Source organism: Somniosus microcephalus, chromosome 6 (genome assembly GCF_052327205.1).
Source record: "Somniosus microcephalus isolate GS21.2 chromosome 6, FLI_Smic_1.0, whole genome shotgun sequence".
Lineage (NCBI taxonomy): Eukaryota > Metazoa > Chordata > Chondrichthyes > Squaliformes > Somniosidae > Somniosus > Somniosus microcephalus.
Genome location: NC_140992.1, coordinates 68,345,176 through 68,369,120, shown reverse-complemented (window position 1 = coordinate 68,369,120; position 23,945 = coordinate 68,345,176). Strand labels below are relative to the sequence as shown.

The 23,945-nt window shown below is 45.8% G+C and overlaps 1 protein-coding gene across 4 annotated transcripts in view; it reads left to right on the top strand.

Annotated features, from left to right (window-relative positions):
• The window catches only part of veph1 (ventricular zone expressed PH domain-containing 1), a 390,667-nt gene that overhangs the window by 88,352 nt on the left and 278,370 nt on the right, over positions 1-23,945 (top strand). For all 4 annotated transcript variants that reach the window (XM_085990360.1, XM_085990361.1, XM_085990362.1 and 1 more), the window contains one exon: positions 20,648-20,857. In XM_085990360.1, the coding sequence (XP_085846486.1) occupies positions 20,648-20,857 (210 nt within the window). The remainder of the gene's footprint in view (positions 1-20,647; positions 20,858-23,945) is intronic.

The window sequence follows — 23,945 nt, the reverse complement described above, 5'->3', positions numbered from 1 at the left end:
GCTGTTTCGTTCATAATTCATGTAATTTGAGTAGATTATATTTCACTGGGCACAGCCTATTGCATTTTTTTTCTATGCTTTTGACTCTTTGGGTGAATGCTACAGGAATGTTGTGTATGTTCCACTCTTAGAGTAGTTGGATAGGACACATCGTGGTTCAGTGGACCTCCCAGATTAAATTCTGTGCTTTACAATCATTCTCCAAATCCTTTCTTGTTACAGAAATTCACTTACACAAGGGGTTCGCAATGAGCCACCTGAATGAAAGTAGGAATAAATGTACATTCTAGGGTACAGGCTGATCTGCAAGAAAGCCCCCAGTATGTATGGCCTGTCATCAGGCATGTTGGGCTGGATTTCGTCATCTCAGAGCTGCTCAAATTGCAGTCGGTGGCCAGAACGAACTAGGCTCTTTTCAGGAAGCATTTCTTATCGGTTTGAAGGCCAGACATAGGCTGCAGTGAAACGTCCAGGGGAGGATACATCATCAGATTCACCAGGCCAGTAGAACATAATCACCCACAGATGTCTGGGTCAGAATACCATAGTTCAAAATTGAGACAGTAGATCCTACAGCTTATTCATTTCTTTTAAAGTGGCAAAATATGAAAGGAAAAAAATAATTATTTAATCTGTCCTGAACAAACTGCAACCTATCTCTTTAATCTCTAAAACAGGATGTGAAATCCACATGTTGGAGTAGCATTCTGATTGATTGATTTTATATCCTACTAGTACACTAGTCTGTACATTCCAGATGAGGTTGCATTTTTAGTCATTGTTTTGGTATGTACTGTTTCTATTCCAGAAAACAGGCTATTGTAAAAGTAAAAACAGAAAGATGTAATCCAATTCTTCATCCCAGAATTTTATTAGTAATCACATTGACTAAGAGAAATAATAGTTAACTCGTGTTCGGATGTATTTCCATAAGTTTGAACTGCAGAAACCTGACCCTTTCCTTGATCTTCTGAAATATTTTTTACATGATTGCCAAAATATTTTGTGCAGTCATTACTTTATCATTGATTCTCATGATTTAAGTTGTCCAAATTTGAAACAATTGGTTGATCACTGAGTATTTTGTAATTCATAGCTTCATTATTATTATAGCTGTACAATTATAAAAAGAAAATCTTATTTTTGGAACCAATAGTTAAAAGGAACAAAATTAGAACCTAGAAGGTCCTTGTTGGATACCCCCAAAGCTACAACACCTGAAGTATTGGTCTCTTGCCTGGACATCAGTCCAAACTCCAGCCTAGAATGCCTTTTGCACTTGAGCATGGCTGGTTTTATGTGGATTATCTGAAGGAACATGGGTTGGCTGAGTGATGTCTTTTCTGTTGCACAAGTGTGCATTCTGGTCAGATATTTAAGTAGCTGCAGTAATAATAGGTAAGTAATAAGCAAGTAAGTGATTGGTTGGTGAGTATTTCTCGCTTTTTTCCAAACTTGGGCATCTAACTTTATGTGCCTTGGTGTAGATCAAAAGTGTTCCAAATTTTAAAAATTAATTCATTAATTGAGATGGGAGGCCAGGCAATGTGTTGTTGTTGCATGTGGGAGCTGGTGGACACCATTGAGGTCCACGGCGACCACATCTGCAGCAAATGTTGGCTGCTTGAGGAACTTCGGCTCAGAGTTGATGAGCTGGAGTCTGAGCTTCGGACACTGCGACACATCAGGGAGGGGGAACGTTACCTAGACACTAGGTTCCAGGAGGCAGTCACACCCACTAGAGCAATTACTTCCAATTTGGCCCATGGTCAGGGACAGGAGGGTGTGACTACAAGCGAGGTAGGTATTGGGATCCAGGAGGTAGTGATGGAGGAGCCTCAGCCCTTGGCCTTGTCTAACAGGTATGAGATTCTTGCTCCCTGTGTGGACGAGGGCAGGGATGCAGGGAGGATGAGCAATCTGACCACAGCACCATGGTACAGGGAGCCATTCAAGTGGGGGGAGTGAAAAGAAATGTTGTAGTGATAGGGGACATTATAGTTAGGGGGATATACACTGTTCTCTGCAGCCGAGAGTGTGAGACCCGAAGGCTGTGTTGCCTGCCCGGTGACAGGGTTAAGGACATCTCTTCTGGGCTGGAGAGGAACTTAGGGTGGGAGGGGGAAGATCCAGTTGTCATGGTCCATGTAGGTACCAATGACATAGGTAGGACAAAGAAAGAGGCTCTGCTGAGGGAGTATGAGCAGCTATGGGCTAAATTAAAAAGCAGAACCACAAAGGTAATAATCTCTGGATTACTACCTGAGCCACGAGCGAATTTGCATAGGGTAAATAAGTTCAGAGAAATGAACGAGTAGCTCAAAGACTGGTGTGGGAAAAATGGGTTTTGATTTGTGGGGCTCTGGCACCGGTACTGGGATAAGAGGGAGCTGTTCCATTTGGACGGGCTTCACTTGAACCATGCTGGGGCTAGAGTCCTGGCGAATCTAATAACTAATGCTGTAGAGAGGTCTTTAAACTAATAGTGGTGGGGAGGATCCAGGTGAGCGGGAATTTAAAAAGGAAATGAGAAAACAATAGAGCAGGATAGAGATGGGGGAAATAATAACCAGTGACAGGAAGGGACAGAATGTGTAAAAACAAGAGTGCAACAGAAAATGGGGCCAAAACGAGGAGGAATGGTAAAAAGACAAAGTTAAAAGCTCTATATCTGAATGCACACAGCATTCGTAACAAGATAGATGAGCTGACGGCACAAATAGATACAAATGGGTGTGATCTGATTGCCATTACAGAGACTTGGTTGCAAGGTGACCAGGGCTGGGAACTGAACATTCCAGGGTATTTGACAATTCGGAAGGATAGACAGAAAGGAAAGGAAGGTGGGGTGGCTTTGTTGGTAAAGGATGGGATCAGTGCAGTGGTGAGAAGTGATAATGGCTCAGAAGATCAAGATGTAGAATCGGTTTGGGTGAAGATTAAAAAAAAAGGGGAAAAAGTCTCTGCTGGGCGTAGTCTACAGGCCCCCGAACAGTAGCAATGCTGTTGGACAGAGTATAAATCAACAAATAATGGAGGCCTGTTTATAAAAATAAAAAAAAAGGTACAAAACGGTAATAATCATGGGTGCTTTTAATCTCCATATTGATTGGACAAATCAAATTGGCCATGGTAACCTTGAGGAGGAGTTCATAGAGTGTATCTGGGATGGTTTCTAAGAACAGTATGTAATGGAACCAACCAGGGAGCAGGCTATCTTGTACCTGGTACTGTGTAATGAGACAGAATTAATAAATGATCTCATAGTAAAGGATCCTCTCGGAAAGAGTGATCATAACATGGTTGAATTTCAAATTCAGTTGGTGGGTGAGAAAGTTGTATCTAAAACCAGTGTCCTGATCTTAAACAAAGGCAATTACAATGTCATGAGGGCAGAACTGGCTCAAGTGGACTGGAAACATAAATTAAAAGGTAATACAGTTGAAATGCAGTGGCGGACATTTAAGGAGATATTTTATAACTCTCAACAAAAATATATTCCAGTGAGAAAGAAAGATTTTAAGAGAAGGGATCACTATCCGTGGCTAACTAAGGAAGTAAAGGATGGTATCAAATTGAAAACGAAGGCATACAATGTTGCCAAGATTGGTGGGAGGCCAGAGGATTGGGACATTTTTTTAAACCAGCAAAGGATGACTAAAAAAATAATAGAGAGAAGGTTAATTATGAGAGTAAACTGGTAAGAAATATTAAAACAGAAAGTAAGAGCTTCTACAGGTATATAAAAAGGAAGAGAGTAGCTAAAGTAAATGTTGGTCCCTTAGATGATGAGAATGGGGAATTAATAATGGGAAAATGGCAGAGACTGAACAAATATTTTGTATCTGTCGTCACGGTAGAAGACACTAACAACATCCCAATAATGGATAATTAAGGGGCCACAGGGAGGGGGGAACTAAAGACAATCACTATCACTAAGGAAAAAGTACTTGGTAAAATAATGGGACTAAAAGATGACAAGTCCCCTGGACCAGATGGCCTGCATCCCAGGGACTTAAAAGAAGTGGCTGCAGAGATAGTGGATGCATTGGTTGCAATATACCAAAATTCCCTGGAGTCTGGAGAGGTCCCAACAGATTGGAAAACCGCAAATGTAACACTCCTATTTAAGAAAGGAGGGAGACAGAAAACAGCAAACGATAAACCAGTTAGCCGAGCATCTGCTGTTGGGAACATGCTGGCGTCCTTCATTAAGGAAGCAGTAGCAGGGCATTTGGAAGATCATAATGCAGTCAAGCAGAGTCAGCATGGTTTTATGAAAGGGAAATCATGTTTAACAAATTTGCTAGAGTTCTTTGAGGATGTAACGAGCAGGGTGGATAAGGGTGAGCCAGTGGATGTGGTGTATTTGGATTTCCAGAAGGTATTCGATAAGGTGCCACATAAAAGGTTACTTCATAAGATAAGAGCTCATGGAGTTGGGGGTAATATATTAGCATGGATAGAGAATTGGCTAACTAACAGAAAGCAGAGAGTTGGGATAAATGGGTCATTTTCCGGTTGGCAAACGGTAACTAGTGGGGTGCCACAGGGATCGGTGCGGGGGCCTCAACTATTTACAATCTACATTAATGACTTGGATGAAGGGACCGAGTGTAAGATGGGTGGGAAAGCAAGTTGTGCAGAGGACTCAAAGAATCTGCAAAAGGATATAGACAGGCTAAGTGAGTGGGCAAACATTTGGCAGATTGAGTATAATGTGGAAAAATGCAGGTTATCCACTTTGGCAGGAAAAATAAAAAAGGAAATTATTATTTAAATGGAGAGAGATTGCAAAATGCTACAGTTCAGCGGGACCTGGGGATCCTTGTGCATGAAACACAAAAAGTTAGCATGCAGGTACAGCAATTAATTAAAAAGGCAAATGGAATGTTGGCCTTTATTGCAAGGGGGTTGGAGTATAAAAGCAGGGTAGTCCTGCTACAACTGTACAGGGTATTGGTGAGACCACACCTTGAGTACTGCGTACAGTTTTGATCTCCTTATTTAAGGAAGGATATACTTGCATTGGAGGCAGTTCAGAGACGATTCACTAGGTTAATTCCAGAGATGAGGAGGTTGACTTATGAGGAAAGGTTGAGCAGGCTGGGCCTATAGTCATTGGAATTTAGAAGAATGAGAGGTGATCTTATTGAAACATATAAGATACTGAGGGGGCACGACAAGGTTGATGCAGAGAGGATGTTTCCCCTCGTTGGGAAATCTAGAACGCGGAGGCACAGTTTTAGAATAAAGGGTCGCCCTTTTAGAACTGAGATGAGGAGGAATTTCTTCTCTGAGGGTTGTAAATCTGTGGAATTCTCTGCCCCAGAGAGCTGTGGAGGCTGGGTCATTAAATACATTTAAGGTGGAGATAGACAGATTATTGCAAGATAAGGGAGTGAAGGGTTATGGGGAGTGGGCAGGGAAGTTGCTTTGAGCCCAAGATCAGCCATGATATTGAATGGCGGAGCATGCTCAAGGGGCCAAGTGGCCTATTCCTGCTCCTATTTCTTATGTTCTTATGTTCTAATATCAATGGAAGTGACCGAGGAAGTTAATATAAACCTAGGGGGAGAAAATTGTATTTTTAAAGCATAGATTTTCAAACTGGTGTCCCTGAATACATCATGTTTCTGTGTCTGACAATTGATTTCTGTATTATTTTATTGTTTGCTATGTCTCATGTGATTTCTGTTGCTGTACAGGAAACTTTTTTATCCGGCACAGACGGGACCGGCGTGGTGCCGGTTTATCAAAAAGTCCGGATTACAGAGTTATAGTTAAAAGGTACGAGAGCGCCGTACACAGCAACAAATACAGGCTTCCCTGTTGCTTAGCAACAGCTGCAGGAACCCCGGCCACAGACCAAGCGTCCCTGTTGCTTAGCAACAAGTGCAGGAACCTCCGATTACACAGCCAAGAATCAAGAAACGGCCACTAATATGAAGAAAAACTTAACCGAACCTACTCCTGAATTTTGCCGGTTAACCGAGATTTCCGGTTGTTTGGGTGCCGGTAAATCGAGAGTTTCCTGTATTCTAATAACTAGCAGGGTACCACAAGGATCAGTGATTGGGCCTCAACTATTTACAATCTATATCAATGACTTGGACGAGGGGATTGAGTGTAATGTATCCAAGTTTGCTGACGATACAAAGCTAGGTGGGAAAGTAAGCTGTGAGGAGGACACAAAGAGGCTGCAAAGGGATATAGACAGGTTAAGTGAGTGGGCAAGAACATGGCAGATGGAATATAATGTGGAGAAGTGTGAAATCATCCACTTTGGTAGGAAAAATAGAAAATCAGAATATATTTTTGAAAGGTGAGAGACTGGGAAATTATGGTATTGAGAAGGATTGGAGTATCCTTGTACACAAATTACAGAAAGTTAGCATGCAGGTACAGCAAGCAATTAGGAAAGCAAATGGTTTGTTTGCCTTTATTACAAAGGGATTGGAGACTACACCTGGAGTACTGTGTACCCTGGCCCAAGACCACAGAAAGTGGAGGAGAAGCATCCGGGAAGGCACCGAACACCTCGAGTCTCTTCGCCGGGAGCAAGCGGAAGCCGAGCGCACGTCAACCCAAGTACCCCACCCACCCGCCCCTTCAACCATCGTCTGCCCCACCTGTGACAGAGACTGTAGGTCCTGCATTGGACTCATCAGTCACCTGAGAACTCATTTTTAATGCGGAAGCAAGTCATCCTCGGTTCCGAGGGACTGCCGAAGAAGAACTGTGTACAGTTTTGGTCTCCTTACCTAAGGAAAGATATACTTGCCTTAGAGGGAGTGCAACGAAGGTTCATTAGACTGATTCCTGGGATGGGGGGATTGTCTTCTGAGGAGAGATTGAGTAGACTAGGCCTATATTCCCCAGAGCTTAGAAGAATGAGCGGTGATCTCATTGAAACATATACATTTCTTAAAGGGCTTGACAGAGTCGATGCTGCGAAGATGTTTCTCCTGGCTGAGGAGTCTCGAACTAAGAGTCACTGTCTCAGAATAATGGATCAGCCAGTTAGGGGTCAAAGTCTCCGGATAATGGGTCAGCCATTTAGGACTGAGATGAGAAATTTCTTTACTCAGAGGGTTGTGAATCTTTGGAATTCTCTACCTCAGGGAGCTGTGGATGCTCAGTTGTTGAGTATATTCAAGACAGAGATTAATAGATTTTTGAATACTAAGGGAATCAAGGGATATGGGGTGGTGTGGGAAGGTGGAGTTGAGGTAGAAGATCAGCCATGATCTTATTGAATGGCAGAGCAGGCTCAAAGAACCGACTGGCCCACTCCTGCTCCTAATTCTTCTGTCCTTAAGATACATTTTATGCAAGGATAGCACTGATTTCATTTGGGTAGCTTATGTTGTCTTTTGAGATTAAAGACTGCATCCCCAGAGTGTCAATAGTTGCAGAACGCCTCTGGAAAGACATTAGTATTTGCAGGGAGTCCCACAAACAGAAAAAATTGAGAGATAAATTTAGCTAAACTTTTAATACTGTAATGCCAGGAATTTAAAAAAACATTCTGCTCACTCCAGTGTTGATAAAGTCATTGACAGTGCCTTCAGCATATAGGAACACTATGGATGCAAAATACCTTCGCACCCCAAAGCGATCCCTGCGCCTCATTTAACATCGAACTAATGAGCTGTGGAGAGATTGGGGGGGGGCGACCAGGAGAGGTGAGGCGGGGTTTGATCAGGTGAGGTGGGGTTTGATCAGGTGAGGTGGGGTGGGCTTTGATCGGGTGAGGTGGTGTTTGATCGGGTGAGGTGCAGTGGGGTTTGATCAGGAGAGGTGAGGTGGGGTTTGATCGGGTGAGGTGAGATGAGGTGGTGTTTGATCGGATGAAGTTGGGTTTGATCGGGAGAGGTGAGGTGGGATTTGATCGGGTGAGGTGAGGTGGGGTTTGATCTGGAGAGGTCGGGCGAAGGCGGTCGGGGGCGGGGTGGTTAGCGACCGGTAGAGGTGATTTGCTGGGGGGTGTGGGGGCGATCGGCAGAACGGGGGGTGGTTGTGACCGGGAAGGAGGGAAGGAACTGTGGTTTAGATTGGGAAGGATAGCTGTGGCCAGTGACGAGTGTGGAGCCACGATCGGGGGAGGAAATTTCAGGGTCTTGATCAGGGGAGGGGTGAGACAGATCTTTGGCTTGCAGCGGCCTGTGTGGTTTTAATATGGAGCTGAAAGGAGCACTTCTGCTAAGATAGATTTCATAATTCAGTTGTTTTCGCTCTCAAAGTAGCTGCCCAAATAAATTCGAAACATTGTACCACATCAGTTTTGCAGCTTAATTTTCATTCCATTATTTGCATCCTATGTTTCATCCTATGTTTCAAACACATTTGCTTAATTAGGACAATAGTTACATTTTCATTCACATCACTTGCATATAACATTCATAAATTTCAGGTTGGATATTCACCAAAGTTGTCTGGTAATGTTTTCTGCTTTTGGCTAATGTTATGTGGTAAACACATGTACAATAATGAGCACTTGTATTAGCTTTTAAAGTAAGGAACACCTATAAAAGAGAGTTCCTTATCATATTTCTCAAAAACATCTCACAGCACTTCGCATACAACAAATTATTGAAATTCAGTACTCTGGCACCTATTTTGCATACAGCAGGATCTCACAGAAAGCAATAAATTAGTGATATTGGTTGAGGGAGGAATGTTGGCAATGATACTGGGAGTTCATGTTTTAGGATCCTTTATATACTCAGTACTGCACTAGACATCAGCCTAGATTATATGCTGAAATGCTGAAATGGGACTTGAACATATTATAGGTTATAGACTTGAACCTACAACCTTCTGATTCAAAATTAAGTGTTTTTTATTCATATATGGGATGTGGGCGTCGCTGGCAAGGCCAGCATTTATTGCCCATCCCTAATTGCGCTTGAGAAGGTGGTGGTGAGTCGCCTTCTTGAACTGCAGCAGTCAGTGTGGTGAAGGTACTCCCACAGTGTTGTTAGGTAGGGAGTTCCAGGATTTTGACCCAGCGACGATGAAGGATCAGCGATATATTTCCAAGTCAGGATGGTGTGTGACTTGGTAGTGGTGGTGTTCCCATGCGTCTGCTGCCCTTGTCCTTCTAGGTGGAAGAGGTCGCGGGTTTGGGAAGTGCTGCCGAAGAATCCTTGGCGAGTTGCTGGAGTGCATCTTGTAGATGGTACACACTGCAGCCACGGTATGCCGGTGGTGGAGGGAGTGAATGTTTAAGGTGGTGGATGGGATGCCAATTGTAGAAATAAAGGGGGGGTTGTGTGTGTTGGGGTTATTGTCTCTGGCCAGTCAGAAGTATCTGAGCTGCTCCAGAGCCCCGTGCGGTTTCGAATCGCTCCCCTTTTCTGGTTCTGACCACCGGACTTATTTCAGTAGCGATATAGACAAAACGAGACTCGTGGTTGGGTGCAAAGAAGACCAATATTTATTGAAATTGTTGAGTCTGTGTTTTCAAATGCAGTTATACTGAATAACAGGGCACAGACTACAGAAGTAAGTAAACAGGTCTTTAGTGATTGAGGTTCAGGGCTGAACTGAGATACACTTTGCTCCGCAGGGTTTATATACCGGTGTGGTCACCACCGGTACTCCAATGTACAGGAGCCATCAAAAAGTAGTCCATCACCTTAAGGTATCCTCTTAAGGTAGTACAGGTTACATACACTACAGAAATAAAGAATAAATTGAAAATAATGATGAATACAGCACACCTTTGCTTAATACAGCACACCTTTGCTTAATACAGCACTTCTACTTAACGGGGAAGAGAAATGGACACGTCGAGGGAAAATTGACTAAAATTACAATTTAACAAAATTCCCCTTTAATTGCCACCCCTTATACCTATCTAGGTTGCCTTGTAATGGGCCAGAAAATCTATGCTCACCAGTGAACGCCTGCTCCATGCCCCTGCGGTCTGTCTTAGATTCTTCACCGCCCCGAAGTAGAGATACCCCAGTAATTCAAAAGTAACTGCTGGTATTCCACTTCTTTGGGTGGGCTGCTGAGTTCTTCTGGTAGGCAGGGCATCAGAGGCAAGGCGGCAGAGAGAGAGCATGGCTTCCTGAGAGGCTATCTTTATACCCCATTGGGAGCCGTAATCTTCGCGCCCAAATCTAGATGTATCTGGGCTATACAAAAGGGATCGATCTGTCCCCATTGACTGTAATGGGTTTGAATGTGTTTTCCCATTAATTTGACTGGTTTGCGACCAGTTTAAAATGTCTCACTGAATCCTTAAGTGTTCAGTCAACAGCACTCGAGTGCTTTGTAAACAATCCATTGTCCTGCGGTCACCGCCCAACCGCAGCTGATTGACAGCTTTAAGTACTTAAGCCCTTGAGTCAACATTGTAGAGGGCTTGTAAACAAACACCCCTTTATCCTGTGGGTGAAACTTCCTAAACTGCAGTTGATTGACAGTTTCAAGTACTTCAACGCATTCACACAGGCTGGTGTTTTCAAATCCTTTGTCAGCCAGCGATGGGAGAGGCTGTCTTTGTCTTCTGCCACGAGGCCTGACAGCCATTTTGATGCCCTGGGTTTTTAAGGTATATTCCACCCAGGTTTTTTTTAATCAAAAATAATCTTCGGGGGCTGTAGAAATTTTCTGAAATTTTTGCGAACCTTACACAATCAAGCAGGCTGCTTTGTCCTGGATGGTGTCCTACGATTTAAGATAATTTGGCACTGCATAATTGCGCACACCAATATGGGAACAGATTTTTCTGCTGTGGTGTTGACTTCTATGGACTAGAAACAATTTCTGAAGAGCCCAAGAAAAACTATTGCTAAGAACTGGTCATTTAAAATGAGCATATTTCTCTCCTATCTACTGATTTATGTCTACCATATATATTAGATATTTATTTATTTATTTATTTAATTTGATCCTAGAATATACTACATAAAATGAGAAAATTGTCCAAATTTTTCCTTTTACATGTTTATCCATAAAAATCTAAATTTGGCAAAATTGGTACCGTCTCACATTTGATAAACCTGTTCCTTTTCAAAAGTGAAACGTCCGAAGCCCTTATCCATGTCCAGCTGTTGGGATGCATTGATACGGAATGACAAAATAGTCCTTTATGCACGTGCTTGTCTAAATTTTTCCTTTTATTGTGAAGTTTTGGTACATATAGCCACTTAACAACAGTACAGGGTACGTAGTTTTAAAAATTGTTTATTTTTAATTTAAATTTTCTTCAAATTTGTTTGCTGGCAATTTAAGGAAATGCATCTGATTCCTGATAGTTCATTGGCAAATTAAGTGAACAGTGTATTTTTTAAACCCTGCTGGAATGAGTATGGTTCCATTTTCTATTTCTACTGCGGGTACACATTGTGCATTCTTGTGGTCTAGCCAGACATAGAATGGGTTGTAAGTACCTATTTAATCTATGGTTGTCCACTTAGAGGAATATATTAATGTCCCTTGGGATCAAGGAAGGCTTATGCACTAGTCTGCAGTATTGGTATTTAGTCTTGACTTTGTGAACACCTGTTTTTTAGGCCTTCCAAAAATGAAACTGAAAAACTCCTAAAGTTCACCTGTAATTCAGTGTTGGGTGTTTTAATTGGAACATTGCCTACTGTGGTTTAGATCTGCCAGTGGCTCATAAGTATTGTGATGAAATATTTCCATTCATCACTGCCTGTGACTGAGATCGGTTTCAGTGTCATTTCCCTTCCCCCAGACCTCATTGTATTGTGTACTGGAATGTGCTGTATTGTATACTGGAATGTGCTGTGTGTAGGGCTCCGCCCATACCTGGCCCCGTTTGTAAGCTAGCTTCAGTCTAGCCCCAGTCTCCAGAAGGACGACATCTCTCTCGCTTACGTGTTTCGTTCTAAGTTAATAAAAGCCTTGTTTTGTTCTGCTACCTTCGAGTCTCGGAATTATTGGGGCACATCAATTTTATTAACTTATTTTTCAACACTATGGATCAACTCCTGAAACCCGAACGTTTGGATTTGGATCAACATGCTCCGGACGCATCAGCACGCTTCGGACACTGGTTTGAGTGTATGGAATTCTTCCTGGACAATTCCGCAGCCGTCAAAGACGCTACGGACGCTGCAAGGATGAGACTCGGAATTCTGCGGAATTGGGTAAGCCACCGGGTTTACCCCCTCATCCAAGATGCCGCGACGTACCTGGCCGCCTGCGACATCTTAAAGGCGCATTACCAGCAGCCTACGAATGAGGTGCATGCTAGGCACTTGCTCGCCACCCGCGCACAGCGACCTGGGGAATCGGTGGAGGAGTTCCTAAGCACCCTGAAAATGCTTGGCAAAGACTGCAAGTGCCGAGATGTAAAAGCCGCAGTGTACACTGACGAGCTTGTTCGCGATGCCTTCATCACAGGCCTCAGCTCCACTTACATCCAGCAAAGACTGCTGGAAAAAACGGGGTTGGACCTGAAACAGGCTGCGGACACCGCGCGATCCCTGGATGTGGCCCAGAGAAACTCGGACGCCTACTCTTCAGTCCACGCCGCCACGTGTGCACCGAGGGCGCCGCCATCTTGGAAGGCATCTTCCCCGCCCGACACCGGCTGGGCCCCGCTCTCCCCCCAGAAGCCCTACGACAGCCGCGACGCGTCAGGGACCCAACTGCTACTTCTGCGGGCAGCCAAAGCACACCAGAAACCTGTGCCCGGCGAAAGGCACCACCTGCTTTAAGTGCGGTAAGAAGGGGCACTTCGGGAAGGTGTGCAGAGGGAACCCCGCCGGAAAACCAACCGCCGGAAAACCCGCCAACGCCGCGTGTGCGCCGTGGGAGCGGCCATCTTGGACGCCATCTTGCCCGACCTCGTGGGGTCCGCCATCTTGTGAGCAGACAGCGTGGATGCCATCTTGTATCGATCAGGGCCCTACAGTGGCATCGGTCACAGTGGACCAGACCAGGCCGCACCCGCTATCCAGATCAATGGTGGACATCGAGGTAAATGGGTGCCGGGTTAAATGCTTAATTGACAGTGGAAGCACGGAGAGCTTTATCCACCCAGAACTGGCACAACAACTCTCCCTAAAGGTGGTCCCTACTCAGGGTACCATCTCTATGGCTGACAAAACCCAGACATCGACCATTCTGGGTTACTGCACGGTACAATTGTGCGTTAACGGAACTGTATATGATAATTTTAAAGTATTAATCATGAAGAACCTATGTGCGAGCGTGATCTTGGGCCTGGATTTCCAGTGCAACCACCAAAGCATCACGCTCAAGTACGGTGGGTCCCAGCTGCCCCTCAGTGTGCGGTCTGGCTACCCTGAAGGTAAAGCCGCCTTCGCTATTCGCGAACCTTACCCCTAACTGCCGGCCAATAGCGACCAAAAGCAGGAGGTACAGCTGGGAGGACAGGCGGTTTATCGCGACCGAGGTAGACAGGCTCCTGAAAGAGCGCATTATTGAACGCAGCAACAGCCCGTGGCGCGCCCAAGTGGTAGTGGTAAGGGGTAGCGAGAAGAAACGGATGGTGATCGACTATAGTCAAACGATCAACAGGTACACCCTACTAGATGCCTACCCGCTACCCCGCATATCAGAAATGGTGAACCAAATCGCCCAATACCAGGTGTTCTCCACCATCGACCTCAAGTCAGCGTACCACCAGCTCCCTATCAGACCAGAGGACCGCCCGTACACCGCCTTCGAGGCGAACGGACGCCTCTACCAATTCCTCAGAGTCCCCTTTGGGGTGACGAATGGGGTCTCGGTCTTCCAGAGGGAGATGGACCGCATGGTCGATGACCACCACTTGCAGGCAACCTTCCCCTACCTCGACAACGTCACCATCTGCGGTCACAACCAGCAGGATCACGATTCGAACCTCGAGAGGTTCCTGAAAACCGCACAAAAACTCAACCTCCCCTACAACGAGGACAAGTGCGTTTACAACACCACGCGCCTCTGCATACTAGGCAGCGTGGTGGAGAATGGGGAAATCGGACCAGACCCCGACCGATTGCGCCCCCTATGGGAGCTGCCCCTGCCCAACACTCCCAAAGCCCTGAAAAGGTGCCTGGGGTTATTTTCTTATTATTCCCAATGGGTCCCCAACTACTCCGACAAAGCCCGCCCCCTCTTGAAAGCATCCTCTTTCCCGCTCTCTGCTGAGGCCCACGCCGCCTTCACGGGTCTTTTCTGGTGTAGCAGGGACTGTTGGTAGACTATACAAGCGCCTTAGAGATATTTTTAATTGGTGGTAGTAAATTAATTTAAATTAAGTAAAGGGAAGGTCATGCCAGGTGAGCCGAGCCCCGTGATATGCTCCTCTTGCTCTATGTTGGAATTCAGGGACCCCGGTGCCCCTGATGACCACGTGTGCCAGAGATGCATCCATCTGCAGCTACTAGCAGACCGCATTGAGGCGCTGGAGCTGCGGGTGGATGGGTTGTTGAGCATTCACGATGCTGAGAGGGTCGTGGATAGCACGTTTAGTGAGTTGGTCACACCGCAGGGAAGGGCTGCACAGGAAGACAGGAAATGGGTGACCACCAGGCGGAGCAATAGAAGCAGGCAGGTAGTGCAGGAGACCCCTGTGACCATTCCCCTCTCAAACAAGTATACCGCTTTGGATACTGTTGGGGGGGATGACTCACCAGGGGAAGGCAGCAGCAGCCAACTTCCTGGCACTGGGGGTGCTCCTGCTGCCCAGGAAGGGGGGAAAAAGAGTGGGAGAGCAATAGTGGTAGGGGATTCTATAGTAAGGGGAACAGATAGGCGTTTCTGTGGCCGTAGACGTGAATCCAGGATGGTTTGTTGCCTCCCTGGTGCCAGGGTCAAGGATATCACTGAGCGGCTGCAGGGCATTCTGGAGGGGGAGGGTGAACACCCAGAGGTCGTGGTCCACATTGGTACCAACGACATAGGTAAAAAGAGGGATGAGGTCCTGCAGCAAGAATTTAAGGAGCTAGGTGAAGGATTAAAGAGCAGGACCTCAAAGGTTGTAATCTCTGGATTACTCCCCGTGCCACGTGCTAGTGGGTATAGGAATAGGAAGATAGAACAGATGAATGCGTGGCTAAAGGGATGGTGCAGGGGGGAGGGCTTTAGTTTCCTGGATCACTAGGTCTGCTTCTGGGAAAGGTGGGACTTGTACAAGTCGGACGGTTTACACCTGAACCAGAGGGGAACCAATATCCTTGCGGGGAGGTTTGCTAGCACTGCTGGGGGGGGGTTTAAACTAACTTGGCAGGGGGATGGGGTACAGAGTGGAGCTATAGTAGGGGGTGATTTACAGCCAAATACAGAGGAAAAAACAAGTCAGCTGGGAAGGCAGAGCAAATATGTAAAGGCAAAAGGGAATATGGCAGGGCTGGAAGGCATTTATTTTAATGCAAGGAGTCTTGCAAATAAGGTGGATGAACTGAAGTTGTTGTTGAACACATGGGAGTACGATATTGTTGCTATCACGGAGACATGGTTGAGGGAGGGTCAGGACTGGCAGCTCAATATTCCGGGGTATAGAATCTTCAGGCGAGACAGAGGGGGGTGTAAAAGGGGAGGGGGTGTTGCAATATTAATTAAGGAGTCAATTACTGCTGTAAGGAGGGACGATATATTAGCGGGTTCCTCTAATGAGGCCATATGGGTAGAACTTAAAAACAAAAAGGGGGCAAGCACTTTGCTGGGAGTGTACTATAGGCCCCCAAACAGTCAGGGGGAGATAGAGGAACAGATATGTAGGCAAATCTCAGAGAAGTGCGAAAATAATAGGGTAATAATAGTGGGGGATTTCAACTTCCCCAATATAAATTGGGATAGTCAGAGTGTGAAAGGCTTAGAGGGTGCAGAATTCTTAAAGTGCATCCAGGAGAGCTTTTTGAGCCAACATGTAGAAAGTCCTACAAGAGAGGGGGCGGTACTGGACCTAATTCTGGGGAATGTAGCCGGGCAAGTGGTGGAAGTATCAGTAGGAGAGCATTTTGGCGACAGTGACCATAATTCGGTGAGATTTAAGGTGGTCATGGAAAAAGACAAAGACGGCCCGGAAATAAGGGTTCTAAATTGGGGGAAGGCCGATTTTAATATGATAAGGCAGGATCTGGCCAAAGTGGACTGGGAGCAGCTACTTATAGGAAAATCCACATCAAAACAGTGGGAGACTTTCAGAAGGGAAATAGAGAGAGTACAGCGCCAACATGTTCCTGTAAAGGTCAAGGGTGGGACCAACAAGCAAAGGGAACCTTGGATGACAAGGGATATACAAAAATGCATTAGAAATAAAAGGGGGGCTTTTGGCAGTTACAAAAGACTAAAGACGAAAGAAGCCCTAGAGGAGTATAAAAAGTGCAGGGGCATACTTAAAAAAGAAATTAGGAGGGCGAGGAGGGGCCATGAAATAACACTGGCGAGCAAAATAAAGGAAAATCCTAAGATGTTTTATAAGTATATTAAGGGCAAGAGGATAACCAGGGAAAGGGTAGGGCCCATTAGGGACCAAAGTGGCAATCTGTGTGTAGAGCCAGATGATGTAGGCGGGGTTTTAAATGAATTTTTTGCATCTGTGTTCACTATGGAGAAAGACGATGCAGACATAGAAATCGGGCAAGGGGACTGTGACATACTTGAACATATTAGCATCGAGAGGGAGGAGGTGCTAGCGGTTTTAGCAGGCCAAAAAGTGGATAAATCCCCAGGCCCGGACGAGATGTATCCCAGGCTGCTGTGGGAGGCAAAGGAGGAGATTGCAGGGGCTCTGACACAAATTTTCAGAACCTCTCTGGCCACAGGGGATGTACCAGAGGACTGGAGAACAGCTAATGTAGTACCATTATACAAGAAGGGTAGCAGGGATAAACCAGGGAATTACAGGCCAGTGAGCCTAACATCTGTGGTAGGGAAATTATTGGAAAAAATTCTGAGGGACAAAATTAGTCTCCACTTGGAGAGGCAAGGATTAATCGGGGATAGTCAGCATGGCTTTGTCAAGGGTAAATCATGTCTGACAAATCTGATTGAATTTTTCGAGGGGGTGACTAGGGGGGTGGATGAGGGAAATGCTGTGGATGTGGTTTACATGGACTTCAGTAAAGCCTTTGACAAAGTCCCGCATAGGAGACTGGTCAAGAAGGTAAGAGCCCATGGGATCCAGGGTGCCTTGACGCGTTGGATCCTAAACTGGCTGAGTGGCAGGAGGCAGAGGGTGATGGTCAAAGGTTGCTTTTGTGACTGGAAGCCTGTGTCCAGTGGGGTACCTCAGGGATCGGTGCTGGGTCCCTTGTTGTTTGTGATCTACATAAATGATTTGGATGAGAATGTAAAAGGTATGATCAGCAAGTTCGCAGATGACACGAAAATTGGTGGGGTGGTCAATTGCGAGGAGGAAAGCCTTAGGCTACAGGACGATATAAACGGGTTGGTCAGATGGGCGGAAAAGTGGCAAATGGAATTTAACCCTGAAAAGTGCGAGGTGATGCATTTTGGACGGACAAATAAGGCAAGGGAATACACAATGAGTGGTAGGACCCTAGGAAGTACAGAGGGTCAGAGGGACCTTGGTGTACATGTACATAGATCCCTGAAGGCAGCGGAACAGGTAGATAAGGTGGTTAAAAAGGCATATGGGATACTTGCCTTCATTAGCCGAGGCATAGAATATAAGAGCAGGGAGGTTATGATGGAGCTGTACAAAACGCTGGTGAGGCCACAGCTGGAGTACTGTGTGCAGTTCTGGTCGCCTCACTATAGGAAGGATGTGATTGCTTTGGAGAGGGTGCAGAGAAGATTCACCAGGATGTTACCTGGGATGGAGCGCCTCAGCTATGAAGAAAGACTAAACAGGCTGGGGTTGTTTTCCTTGGAGCAAAGAAGGCTGAGGGGGGACCTGATTGAGGTATACAAAATGATGAGGGGCATAGATAGGGTAGACAAAGAGGAACTTTTCCCCTTAGTAGGGGGGTCAATAACAAGGGGGCATAGATTCAGGGTAAGGGGCAGGAGATTTAGAGGGGATTTGAGGAGGAACTTTTTCACCCAGAGGGTGGTTGGAATGTGGAACTCAATGCCCAAAAGGGTGGTAGAGGCAGGAACCCTCACAACATTCAAGAAGCATTTGGATGAGCACTTGGAATGCCATTGCATACAAGGCTATGGACCAAATGCTGGAAAATGGGATTAGACTGGACAGGGATGGATGGGCGGCGCAGACACGATGGGCCGAAGGGCCTCTTTCTGTGCTGTAAAACTCTATGACTCTATGACTATGAAAAGCATTAAGCAGGATATTGAGCGGGCCACGCTACAGGCAGTGGACGAGAACACTCCATTTCAAGTGGAAAGTGATGCGTCTGACTTCGCCTTGGCGGCCACCCTCAACCAGGCGGGGCGGCCCGTAGCTTTCTTCTCGAGGACCCTCCAAGGGCCCGAGATCAGACACTCCTCCGTGGAAAAGGAGGCCCAAGCCATCGTGGAGGCAGTGCGCCACTACCTAGCCGGCAAACGCTTCACCCTACTTGCCGACCAGCAGTCGGTAGCGTTTATGTTCAATAATAAACAGAGGGGGAAGATTAAAAATGATAAGATTCTTAGGTGGCGGATCGAGCTCTCCACCTTCGAGTACGACATCATTTACCGGCCAGGGGCCCTTAACGAATCCCCTGACGCCCTCTCACGAGGGATGTGTGCCAGCGCCACCGGGGATCGGCTACAGACCCTCCACAACGACCTCTGCCACCCAGGGGTCACGCGGCTGTTCCACTTCATAAAGTCCCGTAACTTACCCTACTCGATTGAGGAAGTTCGGTCCCTGACCAGGAACTGCCGCACTTGCGCCGAGTGCAAGCCTCGGTTCTACCGCCCAGATAGAGCCCACTTAATCAAAGCTACACGGCCCTTTGAGCGGCTCAGCTTAGATTTCAAGGGCCCCCTCCCGTCCGTCGACCGCAATGTTTACTTCCTGAGCATTGTGGACGAATACTCCCGGTTCCCATTCGCCTTCCCCTGCCCAGACATGACCAGCGCCACGGTCATTAAATGCCTCAACAGCCTGTTCTGCCTGTTCGGTATGCCGAGCTACATCCATACGGATAGGGGGGCGTCCTTCATGAGTGAAGAGCTACGCCAGTACATGCTGTCCAGGGGGATCGCCATGAGCCGTACCACCAGCTACAACCCCCGGGGTAACGGCCAAGTGGAGCGAGAGAACGGGACAGTATGGAAAGCAGTCACTCTAGCTCTAAGGACCAAGGGCCTCCCTATCTCCCGCTGGCAGGAAGTCCTCTCGGATGTGCTCCATTCGATACGGTCGCTATTGTGTACGGCCACTAATACCACGCCTCATGAACGAATGTTTGTCTTTCCCCGGAAATCCACCTCAGGCGTATCCATGCCGTCATGGCTCTCCACCCCAGGTCCGGTACTCGTGCGAAGGCATGTGAGGGGCCACAAGACGGACCCTCTCGTGGAGCCAGTACACCTACTCCACGCCAACCCCCAATACGCATATGTCCGGCACGCTGACGGAAGGGAGGACACCGTGTCCATAAAAGACGTCGCCCCAGCCGGCATCGACAACAACCACGGCAATAGCGGCAACGACGATCACAGCAACTCTTACCCACCCACTACTCTTTCATCACCCCCAGAAGAACACCGACCAACGGCACCCCCACCAACTACCCCTTCAACAACCCTGGCGGCACCCCCGGCAGAGACCCAGGAGGCTACCGGGGACACCCAGCCGACACCCGCGGCACCGCAACAGCCACGTCGGTCGCAGAGGACTATCAAACCCCCGAACAGACTAAATCTATAGAAGGGGTGAATGTGATGAAATATTTCCATTCATCACTGCCTGTGACTGAGATCGGTTTCAGTGTCATTTCCCTTCCCCCAGACCTCATTGTATTGTGTACTGGAATGTGCTGTATTGTATGCTGGAATGTGCTGTGTGTAGGGCTCCGCCCATACCTGGCCCCGTTTGTAAGCTAGCTTCAGTCTAGCCCCAGTCTCCAGAAGGATGACATCTCTCTCGCTTACGTGTTTCGTTCTAAGTTAATAAAAGCCTTGTTTTGTTCTGCTACCTTCGAGTCTCGGAATTATTGGGGCACATCAAGTATACCATAAATTGTTTTACTTAGTACTAGTAGTACTGCAGTCCACCAGATTTAAACCATTTTCCATGTGGCATTCACACCAGCATAGATGAGTTCCTAGCAGTTCAATCAGATTAAGATATTTAGTTTGGGTGGGCGCTATTACTGTTTCCCTCTCAATCTTCAACTAGTTTTTATAAAATAGTCATAGCAGTAATTATTTTATACATCTTGTTTTCACCTAGACAAAACTGGAGTCCAGTCCTTGGTGGGCCGAGAATCTAGTCTTGTATTTAAATGGCCTTTGTAGTCGAGATATGAGTATTTGTCCTCCCTCTACCCTGCACTTCACTGCTGCTCTATCTTCCCCACCCAATCTCTCTGCCAGACAGAGACTTCAATCATTCCTTGTGGACTTTACCAATATCAGTGAAACTTGAGTTACCTGGGTGGTAAACCCTGCACACCTGCTTAAAGTCATCTCTTCTTGTATAGTTGTGTATGGAATTTGTTACTTTCTTTGATAATGATACATTAGTAAACAGGGCTGAAATATTATTACTTTATTTTCTTCCTCCCCTTAGGTCTTAAATGAATCCATTCCATCTTTGATTATCCAGCTGAAAGAGCCCAGCTATAGTGACTTCATCCTAAATATGTTGGTGGATCTAGTGGCTTCCAATGAATGTGTCCTAGATAATTCCATTGAAAATCTGAAGGAAATTGCTGCGAATTACCCAACTCTGTTAGGACAAATTGCCAAGATTTTTGGAGTCATTGGCTGTATTAATGAGGTAAGTCCACCCAGAAATTTGTGAGTATTATAAAGAAGTTTGGGTCTTTTTGCTTTTGTAGTGTGCAGTTTGATTCTAAAGTGGTCAGCAGTGAAGGCTCGTGTATTTTAAGTCATCTTATAGTGCTGATGCTTGGGATGGCATAGTTAACATTTGAGAAGCTAAATTGTGAAGTACCACATTTAGGGAAAATTTACCTGCAGGATGTGAAGAATTTTATTTTTATTTTAAAAAAAGGAAGATGACAGAACAATCTTGGAAATAGGGCAGACACTAGGTGGGTCAGCACAACTAAAGCTTTAAACACTTTCCATATTCTCTGCATCGTTCTATTTTAAATTTAGGACCTATGAAAGATACTAATTAAACCAAATTCAACATCTAAGCTGATTCCTGATTTGGACTATTTGAGGTAAGCCTGCCCTTTCATAAAATGTCACTTAAGTTAGTACAGTAGAATTAGGTAAATACCCTATCATTAGTCTCTTACTGTCATGGCAAATGGTGGGTGAGTGCCTGCTAGCTATGGTTGGAACCATTTCTGTGCAGTTCTTAGGGTTGCAAAGAGGTGGAAAGTTTCCGGTAAATTTCCGGAAATTTTCCACGGGAAGTTTAGTTTGGGAATTTTGGGAATTTTGCCCAAAAAAGCACATGCTAGCATAATATTGTTTTTTTGTATTTCTTTTTTTTCCACAGGTCCTCTCTTAAAATTACTAACAGAGATGGAATCTTAATTATTAAGGAATTTCTTAATCAATATATGTTTATCTTCTTACTTGGCTTGTTTTAATAATTACAAGTTTTGTGTGTGACTGTGAACAAATGTGTCCTGATTGGTTGGATGAGTGGATGAGCGATTAGCTCCCTCTATTTGTAATATTTGCATATCGAATTGTGATTGGCCTGCAGGCATCTGTAAGCCTGCTATAGTTTTTTTAAGATCCAGGTTAGGGGTCCTGAGGGAAGTCATTTTGTTTTCTGCTGATGTTGTGATGATGCAGTAAGTAAATCAGACTTTATACCAAATAAACCAGTTACTTGTTGAACTCTGTTGTCCTTCAATTTAAAATATACAAAATAATACACTATTGGTGATGTAGCATCGTGTGTGTACAGGTCATGCTTCCATCACATGGAGCATCAGCAAAAATGTACTCACCCTGTTGCAATCGTGCTGATCGACCGCAGTTCGACACAGAGATGAATGCCCTTTATTTCTCTGCATAGAACAATGCCACGTTTACCGTCGGATGTGTGGAAGCATTTTACCCCAGACATTAAAGATGGAAAGACTGTGTACATGTGCAAACACTGTAGAAAGCCATATGTAAAGAATGCCACAAAGATGCAGCAGCATTTATCCAAATGCAACAGCTTCACTCAAAGCTCACAGCAGTCAGCCCAGAGTTCCTCTGCTTCCATTCAAGAAGATGATGGTTCTCATTCAGCATCAGGCTCCTTATCATCAGCAACTCCTGGCCCACTTGGAAGGTTCTTTGATACAATGGATAACCATAGCCAGAAGAATGCAGATGAGTGCCTTGCTCGAGCTGTATATGCAACAGGCTCACCCCTCATGCTCACAGCCAATGTGTACTGGAAGAGATTTTTCAATGTTATTCGCCCTGCATACTGTCCTCCCACCAGACATGCTTTGTCTACTTATTTGCTGGAGGCTGAGTATAACAGAGTCCAAGGAAAGCTCAAAGAAACGATAGCGATGGCAGACTGTGTTGCAGTTATCTCAGATGGGTGGTCAAATGTACGAGGGGGGGGCATCATAAACTACATCGTCTCCACTCCTCTCCCAGTGTTCTTCAAGAGCACAGACACGAAGGACAACAGACACACAGGCACATACATTGCTGATGAGCTGAAAGCAGTCATCAACGATCTTGGATCACAAAAGATCTTTGCAGTAGTTACTGACAATGCTGCGAATATGAAGGCTGCTTGGGCTCAAGTGGAGGAGGCCTACCCTCATATTACGTCTATTGGGTGCGCAGCTCATGGGCTTAACCTGCTCAAGGACATCATGGGTTTGAGAACCATGGAAGCACTGTACAAGAGAGCCAAGCAAGTTGTTAAGTATGTCAGGGGAAAACAGGTAGTTGCAGCAACCTACAACTCCAAGCAAATGACAAAGAACAAGAACACCACACTGAAGCTGCCCAACAACACTAGATGGGGTGGTGTTGTCATAATGTACAACAGCCTTCTGGAGGGTAAGGAGTCGCTGCAAGAAATGGCAATATCCCAGTCTGGGGATATGGAAACCACCATCAAGAAAATACTGCTGGATGATGTGTTTTGGGAGAGAGTGGTTAGCAGCCTTAAACTACTCTCACCAGTAACATCTGCAATTGCTCAGATTGAAGGAGATGACGCTGTCTTGTCAGATGTTCTCAGGCTTTTTACTGATTTAAAAGAACAAATCAGCATTGCCCTACCCACATCCCTGCTGCTCAAAGCAGAGGAGAAGGCAATTGTTCAATTCATACAGACGCGTCAAGAATTTTGTGTCAAGCCGATTCATGCTGCAGCATACATGCTGGACCCAAAGCATGTTGGGAGACCAATACTTTCTGGAGAACAGATCAACAGCGCTTACAGTGTGATTTCTACCCTCTCACACCATCTCAATCTGGATGTGGGCAAAGTTCTGGGAAGTCTGGCAAAGTTCTCTACCAAGCAAGGTCTTTGGAATGGGGATGGGATATGGGAATCATGCAAGCATATCAGTGCACATACCTGGTGGAAGGGACTTTGTGCATCTGAGGCCCTGTCACCTATTGCATCGGTGATACTCCAAATCCCACCTTCATCAGCGGCCTCTGAACGAAACTGGTCACTTTTTGGGAATACGCATACAAAGGTGCGCAACAGGCTGACTAACAAGAGAGTGGAGAAACTGGTGGCTATCCGGGCGAACCTACAACTTATTGAGCCAGATACAGAAGTGTCCACCACACAGCTAGACACTGACACAGAGGAGGAAATGGACACGTCAGAGCCAGAGTCAGAAAATCAGGAGGAGCAATGAGGAGTAGAAGACTCAGAAGACTCATGAGTAGAAGACTCAAAGGGA